Source organism: Pongo pygmaeus, chromosome 19, assembly GCF_028885625.2.
Source record: "Pongo pygmaeus isolate AG05252 chromosome 19, NHGRI_mPonPyg2-v2.0_pri, whole genome shotgun sequence".
NCBI classification, from domain to species: domain Eukaryota; kingdom Metazoa; phylum Chordata; class Mammalia; order Primates; family Hominidae; genus Pongo; species Pongo pygmaeus.
Genome location: NC_072392.2, coordinates 63,071,630 through 63,081,326, shown reverse-complemented (window position 1 = coordinate 63,081,326; position 9,697 = coordinate 63,071,630). Strand labels below are relative to the sequence as shown.

At 38.9% G+C, this 9,697-nt stretch overlaps 1 protein-coding gene across 1 annotated transcript in view; it reads left to right on the top strand.

Annotated features, from left to right (window-relative positions):
• The first annotated feature begins 6,616 nt into the window (after nt 1-6,616).
• Nucleotides 6,617-9,697, top strand: part of PCTP (phosphatidylcholine transfer protein) — a 204,314-nt gene continuing 201,233 nt past the window's right edge. The window contains exon 1 of the mRNA XM_054457196.2: nt 6,617-6,679. Within this exon, the coding sequence (XP_054313171.1) occupies nt 6,635-6,679 (45 nt within the window). The 5' untranslated portion in view covers nt 6,617-6,634. The remainder of the gene's footprint in view (nt 6,680-9,697) is intronic.

The following is a 9,697-nucleotide window of genomic DNA, read 5'->3' as shown; positions in this document are numbered from 1 at the left end:
CCTATTTGAGAACCAAAAAAACAAACAAAAAAAAAACATGATTTAGTAGAAAAAGCATAGAGCCACGATTGAGAAGACCAACATTCTAATCTAGTCCCAGCTCTGCTACTGACTTGCCAAAAAGTCTTGGGTTGGCCATGTGGCACCCCTGTGTGTTGGTACCTTCCCTTCTCCCTTCTCTAGGGTGCTGTGTGGATGAAGAGGGTTTATCAGTACAGGTGAGTGGTGAAAGTGAAAAGAACAGCTAGAGCCCTGGTAAGGAGATGGGGAGAGTGAGCAGCCACAGGTGCTGTAACTTAGGAAGAGGGAGAATAGTAGTAATGGGGACACTCATAATCTGACGGTGAAGGAATAAGGGCAGGAGGAACAAAATTCTGAGATTAAGCGAAGCCCTGAGGCATTCCTCTCCTCTCATGTTCAGCAAGGCATTGGGGGATGTTCACTGGCAGCTGCAGATGTAAGCATTAACAAGAGAAGATAGGGAAGCTCTGTTTATTCCTGAGGAAAAGGAACACTAACTATTTTCATTTTGTGGTTGCTTGCTGTTCTTGCCTAGTTGCCAGACAGCACATCGGAGAGAGATGATCATGCATCTCAATGCCCGTGGGTTTCAAATAGACTCGGTCTCTGTTTGGGGCTCATTCTTTAGCATGTGGAGTCAGTAGAGTAAGGGATCTGCTCACAACTAAAGAGAATATTAGAAGAGACAATACCTAAGGGATATCAGTGAAGTACAGACCTTACCCAGGTCTCACAGTGAAAACAAAGGAGAGGAGTGTGAGATAATTGGAAGAGTTACAAGAGATGGATCAAAAGCAAATGTGTACAATCCCTTCCACGCAAGGGCTAAGCCAGGTAGAGAGAATATCTGTACAGACAGATCACTGCTGGGGTGAGATCTAGATACATGGGGCTGGGTTCACTGTCCTTGTTCCTTGTTTGGTGTCTTCTCAAAGCCACCAAGATTTGGAAAGGCCACAGTCAGGACAAGTCCTGGTTTGCTATTCCAGGAAGTAGAAGTCTAAGGGAAGAAGAGCAGACAAAATCAAGAGAATTCATATTTAAAGATATAGAGCATCTAAGGGCTCTAGATACTTCCAATCACACCTTCAACCAAATCTTCCACCAGGTCCTATAAGAGGCACCTGGGACTTGGGAAACTACTCCAGACACCACCTAGGTTGCCCTCTATTTCAACACTAGTCAATCATGCTTCTCAATTCAGTCATCCCTTACTCAGGGAAATCTTTTGTGACCTCCCTGACCAGGTCAAGTCCTCCTTTTACAGCCCTGGGGGACATTGCCTGTGTAACACTTACCCTGTTTTACAATGATTTTATTGGTGCCTGCCTCTCCCATAGTGTGTAGGCTGCACAAAGCCATGCCTATTTGCAGATCATTGCACACCCAGATCCTAATTCACCCTATGGAGCTGTATAGGTTCTTCGTTACATCAGTTAGATGGGTCATGGAGCAACAAGTAAATATCTGGTTTCTCAGATTCTTGGCCTGTTTCCTGGTACCTGGAATCTCTTGCTCAGCTTGGCCTCTTGACATTGATGATTGAGTTGCATCCTTTGCCTGGCTTTGGTTTCAGTTTCTACCCTGGAAACTGCTTGGCTCCAAAGTCTATATTAAACAGATTAGATAATCGTAGACACAGGAACTACACAAGTAATAGAAGAACAAAGTAGTTGAAGGTACAAGTAAGAAGGACCAGGACTATTGATGACAAGAAAGCGAGGTTACAATTCATTTTTATTGAGTTTTGACACCTGCCTGTATGGGTAAGGTGTAGAATCAAGAAAGCCATGAGAGGCCGGGTGTGGTGGCCTGTAATCCTAGCACTTTGCGAGGCTGAGGTGGGTGGATTGCTTGAGCTCAGGAGTTCGAGACCATGAGACCAGCCTACGCAACATGGTTAAACCCTGTCTCTACAAAAAAATACAAAAATAACCAGGCATGGTGGCATGCGCCTATAGTCCTAGTTACTTGCAGAACTGATATGGTAGAATCACTTGAGCTCAGGAGGTTGAGGCTGCAGTGAGCAGTGCTGGTACTACTGCCCTCTAGCCTGGTCTAGCTTAGGTGACAGAGCAAGACCCTGTCTCAAAAAACAAACAAACAAAAAAAGGCAAACCGTGAGAAAAGAAACTCAAAGAATGTCCTGAAATACTATACGATATATAACCAAGCAATTTGACTAAAGGAATATTGAACTCATCAATTTAGACCCTTTAGATCTCTGTATGTGAATAGCTTTCTTACTGCTCTCTTGTATCTTGTACTCCTAGTTTATTCTGAAGAATGCCTCGAAATTAATCCCTCCAAAATATTTGCTTTAAAATTGCTTTCAATTCACACTCCTAAAGAACAAACAAACAAAAGCATTCACCTCTTTAATGGCTCTTTCTGGTAATATTTCCCATCCTGGAGGCCCCAGATTCCTGGAAGACCAGAATTAAGAGTTAAGAATGTTATTTTTGACTAATTGTTTATTAAGCACTTCGCTAGATCCCAAGTACTCTGCTGAATGCATTGTATTTATTTTCATATTTAACCTTCACAAAAACCCCATGGGATAGAAACTCTCATACACATTTTATAGATGAGGAAAATAAAGCTTGAAAATTAGTAACTGGTTTAAAATCATACTTAAAATCACACATTCAGGGATGGAGTCAGGATTTGAATCCATACCCATCTAATCCTGGGACTTAAGCTCTCACGGAAACAATACAGTAGCAGAACTGTGTGAGCTTTTTTTCACTACTCCGAAAAGCATCATGGAGCTGATAATCTAAAGGCTTTGGGGTTACAGCCATAGCCTGTGAAGTAAGAGACCAATAATTTTCTTCACCATAATAGTCATAATGATTATTATCACTGTCATTGTGGTAGATATTAATTGAACATCCAGTTTGTACCAAACATCATATTCTAAGTATTTTATTTTCCATATCTTCAATTCCTGCTTTACACATGAGAAAACAAGCTGAAATAAGTATATCTTGATTTTATAAACTTAGATTGTAAGTTGCATGAGGACAGAGATGCTGTTTTTTGCTTACTATTTTATCCCTGACACTAGCGCTTTGCCTCGCCCAGAGATAGATGGTGGTCAATAATCAAATATTGATGAATGTAGTCTATTTGGTTACAAAATATCTGTATACCCTCTATTCCTTCAAGAGTTGCAAATAATTGTTATGAAAGAAACATGAATTCATGTAAAAGGGGGAAATTTTTGCTTATGAAATGCCTGGACTGATAGTGCCTGGTCAAAGAGAAGCTTATGGCTCATGGTGAGAAACTGTTGAATGTGAACAGTACTCAAGTTGGAATATAAGCTATTTAGAAGTTTTGTTAAAGGGTGATATGTGGAAAGGAAAAAAGTTAAGGTTATGTATTTTTAAAATAGAAATGTAGGTGTATAAATATATATATATAAATGAAAACTTGATTTATGATACAGAGAACTTCAATGCAAGCAAAAAGATTGTTGCTCGGGTGAATTTCATGAGCATGTCAAAGTAGGAAAAGAAAGTTGGATATAAAATATTTTAAAAGGCATACACTGAAATCTTTTTAAAAATGCTCATAATAATAAAGGACTAGATAGTGGTGATTTGTATTTGCTTGCTGACAAGTCAGCCAGTAGAATTTTTGTTGTTTATGAACAATTAAGGTTGTGGTAGATAACTTGAAAGCTGCTGTAATCTCTGATCATACAATAATTCATTTCACCTTCTCAAAAGCTAAGAAGTTCTTTCTATGAAATCCTACAAAAATCTTTTGGGAATAGAAAGGAAAAAAGATAAATATTTAAAATGGTGAAGCTCAAAAGCATGGAATCTGTAGTCTCTTTTCTTGATATATCGTAAGTGAGGAATTTTTGGGTGATATATAAAGGAAGCTTTCAAGTGAATAAAAGGAAATGCTGATGCCTTTGAAGAACAAACACAGATATGCATGACAGCAGAAGAAAAGAGAGGAAGATGGTGAAGAACTATGAGACCAGATATTGAAAATTAGAAATTCAGTGAAACATGTCTGTTAAGTTCAAGGTGACGAGGGAAGAAAGAGATCAAGCAGGACAAAAGACTGCCTAATACACACATTCCAGAGTCCATGGAGGTGGGGAGGAAAAAGGGTAAGGATTCTCTTTAGAAAGAATGGATTAAAATTGTGCCAAGAAATTGGCTCAAGTGGGCTAAACTCAGGGTGTTGTTAGGAATGCATTCCTTTCTGGAGGCTATAGGGCAGAACCCATTTCCTTGCCTTTTCCAGTTTCTAGAGGCTACCTGTATTCATTGCTTCATGGTTTCCTTCCATTTTTAGAGCCAGTAAAGGTCAGTCCAGTCTTTTTCACATTGCACCACTCTGACACTGACAGTTCTGTTGATAACTAAGAGTCTTTCTTCTTTCCAGGACTTGTCTGAGGCAACAAAGAGAGCAAAGAGAAAGATAAAGATGGAGTCCTCAAAGAATAAACATGATTAAGAGCAGAGCCCACAGCTCCAGATGTGAAAACCATGACTCGATTGTCAGTGAGGAGAGACTGGTCCCTGTGATTTGCTGGCCTCCCAGGGAGCAATGCATTTCAGAGAGCTGTCAGAGCAGTTTTCTTCTTTAAGCCCTGGTTTGTTAATTATTATTTTTTATTATTTAAAAAATGTTTTCTATCGATACATAATTTTTGTATATATTTGTGGAGCAGATTTTAGATTGCAGAATTCAGTGGTCTAAGGGAGAAGAGATGAACAAGCTTGATGTAACAAGGAAGGTTAAGAGTGATATTTAAATGGAAAGGGAAGTATATATTGTATTGTTTCCTATTGCTGTAATAAATTATCAAAAATTGTCATAAACTTATAAACTGGCACATTTATAAACTCACAAACTTATAAACTCATAAACTGCCTTAAAATAACATGAATTTACTATTTTACAGTTCTGGAGGTCAGAAGTCCAAGATGGGTCTCCCTAGGCCAAAATCAAGGTGTTGGGAGGCTGTGTTCCTTTCTGGAGGCTCTAGCGGGGAATCTGTTCTCTTGCCTTTTCCAGCTTCTCAAAGCTGCATGTGTTTCTTGGCTCATGACTCCACACCACCCTGATTTCTGCTTCCATTGTTGCATCTCCTTCTCTGACTCTGACTCTTCTGCCACCGTTTTATGAGGATCCCTGCTGTTAACAATATGTTCATCAAATAATACAGAGTAATTTCTCCTGCTTAAGATCCTCAACATAATCACATTTGCAAAGTCCCTTTTGCCATCTAAGCTGACCTATCCACAGGTTCCAGGGATTGATGTGTGGACACCTTTGGGGCATGGGCATTATTCTGCCTACCAGTTTCCTATTGCTTCTGTAACAAATTACCATAAATGAAGTGGTTCAAAACAATACAGAAGTATGATATTATGGTCCTAGAGGTTAGAAATCCAAAATGGGCTCAAGTGGGCTAAAGTCAGGGTGTTGTTAGGAATGCATTCCTTTCTGGAGGCTATAGGGCAGAATCCATTTCCTTGCCTTTTCCAGTTTTTGAAGGCTACCTGTCTGTATTCATTGCTTCATGGTTTCCTTCCATTTTTAGAGCCAGTAAAGGTCAGTCCAGTCTTTTTCACATCGCACTACTGTGACACTGACAGTTCTGTATCCCTCTTCCACTTATGAGGACCCTTGTCATTCCATTAGGCCCACCCAGGCAATCCAGGGTAATCTTCTGTCTCAAGGTCAACTGATTAGGAACCTCAATTCCATCTGTAACTTTAATTCTCCTTTGCCTTGAAACCTAACATATTTACAAGTTCTGGGGATTAGGATGTGGATATATCTGGGTGAGGGTCATTAATGTGCCTGCCACAAATATCCTATCGGAACTCCTAGTTCAAGATGCCATTGACTCCATTTTATGGGTAAAGAAGCCAACTCAGAAGGGAGGTGCGTTACCCAAGGACACAGTTATTTTCAGAAGCAGACTTAGAATCGAACCCAGTTCTCTATGACCCCAAAGCTTGGCTCTTTCCACCGAAAATATTAGATACCGAATGTGACTGAAAATATGCAGTGTCTATCATAGGCTACAAAAACTGATTAAAATGAGAAGGGTCCTAAAGAAGAATATGGGAATGTTCCCAAAAGATCAGGGAAAGTCTCTTTTGTTGAGGAGCTTCTGAGAAACTATCAAGCATGCCAAAGAAGAGAGGGAGAAAGAAATAATACAGAAAAAAGAAAAATAAAAAAAAGATTTCCATAAAGATTAGGACCAGGCAAAGGGTTTGGTGCTTCAAGGGCTTCTAAAAATTTTTTTGATGATGTCGTCATACTAATGGGAACTGGGAGAAAAGTTCTGTGATCAGTGTTTGCAAATTTCCTAAGCCCTGGGTTAGTATCTGACTGCTGTGTTTTATTTGATGTTAATGATTGATATGGTTTGGCTCTGTGTCCTCACCCAAATTTCATGTCAAATTGTAATTCCCAATGTTGGGAGACAGACCTGGTGGGAGATGATTGTATTATGGGGGTGGGTTTTCCCCTTGCTGTTCTCATGATAGTGAGTTCTCACGAGATCTAGTTGTTTGAAAGTGTGTAGCACTTCCCCCTTCGCTCTCTCTCTCTCTCCTGCTCCACCATGGTAAGAGACGTGCTTGCTTCCCCATTGCCTTCCTCCATGATGGTAAGTTTTCGGAAGCATCCCAGCTATGCTCCCTGTACAGCCTGCAGAACTGTGAGTCAATTAAACCTTTTTCTTCATGAATGATCCAGTCTCAGGTAGTTCTTTATAGCAGTGTGAGAATGGACTAATGAAATGATTTAAACATATTTTATTTTGTCTTTGAAAACTACCAAATTCCTTTTGCAAAAAAGGTATAAATAAACAAACCAAAATATAATTGTGTGAGAAAATATGAATATAAATTGATGTTATGTGATTAGCATCTCTATGCTCAATGGGCGGGAAAAGAAACTAAAACCGCAAAGGGCAAGAGAGAAAGTTCCCCATGTGGTCTTCGTAATGGAATAGCCTTTACATATATCAGACAACAAAGAAGTGGTTTGTAAATAAAGGACAGAGATAGGAGAGACATAAGTTTGTCCAGCCACAACATATATAGATACAACCTCTCTGGCAATAGCAGCATTTAAAGCACATGGATTCTACCAGAGAACTTGGAATATAAACTCCATGAGGACAAGGTCAGTGTCTATTTTGTTCCCCCTGGATGCTCAAGTTGTAAAGCATAAACATTTATTGAATGGACCAAAATAACATTTCTTCTTCAATAAACATTTATTGAATGGACCAAAGTGATTTAAAAAATGCAAACACACAATAGATTATTTAAAAAAGCAAAGACAATAAAAGTAAAACGTTAAGAGTGTAGGTGCAAAAATACATTTCTTAATTGGGGAGAAAAAAAGGCAGCAGAAGAGAACCAGCTACCCAGAGGTTTTAAAATTATTGTTGGAGAAAAGACCAAGCCTGATTTTATTGCTCTGTTGTATCTTGTTGGTATACTTCTTTAGGGGTTTCACCGACAGCACAGCCTGATGTGGCATCAGCCTATGGCTTTATGTTCACTTCAGTATGAATACAGAAAGCAGACAAATTTGAGGCTTGGCACCAGTGCAAAGGGACTTGTAATATTCCCTCCAGGTATTGTTAGGAGCTCAATGCTGCTGACGAGGGACCACAATTTGGATTTTGGAATCCCTATGAGAAAAGAGTGTTTCTCTGAAGTATAAAGATTTTAAAAAGGGAAAGATTTATATCAGGTAGAAAGGAAGTAGAATGAAGCAGATCAGAGGGTACAAAACCCCAAAAGCAAATGCTGAATGTTGTTTTCACTTTTACATTTGAGCTGTGAAAATCCAATGTCAAAACCTTTTACACTAAACAGAGAGAATCAAACAGGAGTATGTATAAATAAATGCTTTAGGAACCATTAGTTTTACAAGAATGCAATTCACTTATACTTGTGGGTTCTAAATCAGTATTTGCTGGTTGGAGATGGCAGACAAAATTTGTGGATGCTCATCAAAGCCTCAGTCTTTGTGTCAGTGACTGACAACTAAGAATCAGTGTGTGTTGCTTGTGTCTATATGTGAACTTTTTTTGTGTGTGAGTTTTAACATCACCAAAGAACCTAAAAGGAAACCAAGCACAAAAAGTGCCATTAAAACAATATTAAGGTTCTGACAGACTGAAAAAGGGAGAGAATTCAGTATTAAGATTGTCAGTTTTCATTCATTTTAAATACTAATAGAGCATAATTGCATTGAAACAAAGGATAAATGTTTGAGGTGATGTATACCCCATTCACCCAGATGTGATTATTATGCGTTGAATGCCTGTATTAAACTATATCATATAACCCAGAAATATATGCACCCACCATGTACCCACAAAAATAAAAAATTAAATCCCCTCCAAAAGAAGATTGTCAGTTTTCAACCCAAGAGGCATGAGGGGAATGCATCATAGCCCACCCAACCCAGGAAGTCATTAAGTAAGGTACAACATGACAAAGATTGCATGCCTCATGCAGAAATAGGAAGCCTCAGAAACTGCTAATGGAAATATGAAATGGTGCAGCTATTTTAGAAAGCAGTCTGGCAGTTCTTCAAATGATTAAACACGGAGTTACCATATGACCCAGCAATTCTCATCCTACGTATATACCCAAAGAGGAATAAAAGCGTACATTCATACATAAACTTGAATGTTTATAATAGCATTGTTCACAATAGCCAAAAGGCAGAATTGACTCAAGTATCCATCGATGGACTCATAAATAAACATAATGTGGTATATCCATACAGTGGAATATGATTCAACTATGAAAAGGAACAGAGTACTGATACATGCTACAACTTGGATAAACCTTGAAAACATTATGCAAAGTGACAGAAGCCAGTCACAAAAAGTACATATATTATGTAATTCTTTTCATATAGATGTCCAGAATAGTAAAATCTACAGAGGCAGAAAGTAGGTTCATGGTTTCTTAGGGCTGGGAACAGAGAGATGACAGGTTTTATTTGAGGTGATGAAAATGTTCTAACATTGACTGTCATGATAGTTGTTCATATTTGTGAAAGAACTAAAAAACACTGAGTTATATACTTTAAATGGATGAATTTTATAGTATGTGAATTATATCTAAATGTGGCTATTTTTTAAAAAAAGATTGCATGCCTCATCCCAAAACAGTATTCATCAAGGGTGTCCTTTCACCTTCAGTCCACAGTCTCTACAAGTGGCACCCCATCTCCATCCCTCCAGGCAGCCTGTACTCATGGCTGCTAGTGGAGTTAGAATACTTGGATCGATCTGAATGTCCAGGTTGTATGACCACAGGCGAGTCATATGACATTTTAAGCCTCAGTTTCTTCCTCTGTAAAATGCAAATAGAACCTGCCTCTTAAGGTAAAGTGTTTTGCAAGTGCCTGGCATATTATACACACACAACAAACAAGAGCTGGCACTATTATTCACCCATGGCACACTCAGGCATGCTGAAGCCTGTTTGCCAAATGGGGCCGTCTTGGAGACAGTTCCCACAGCAATATTTTGTAGGAACTCTTGGAAATAATTTGTTAAAGTTTTTCATTTGGAAACTTGAGGTATTTTTGGAGTCTCAAAAATGAAAGGTCGTGTTGGATGGTAGCAGCTGGTGAGAACCTGAAGCTG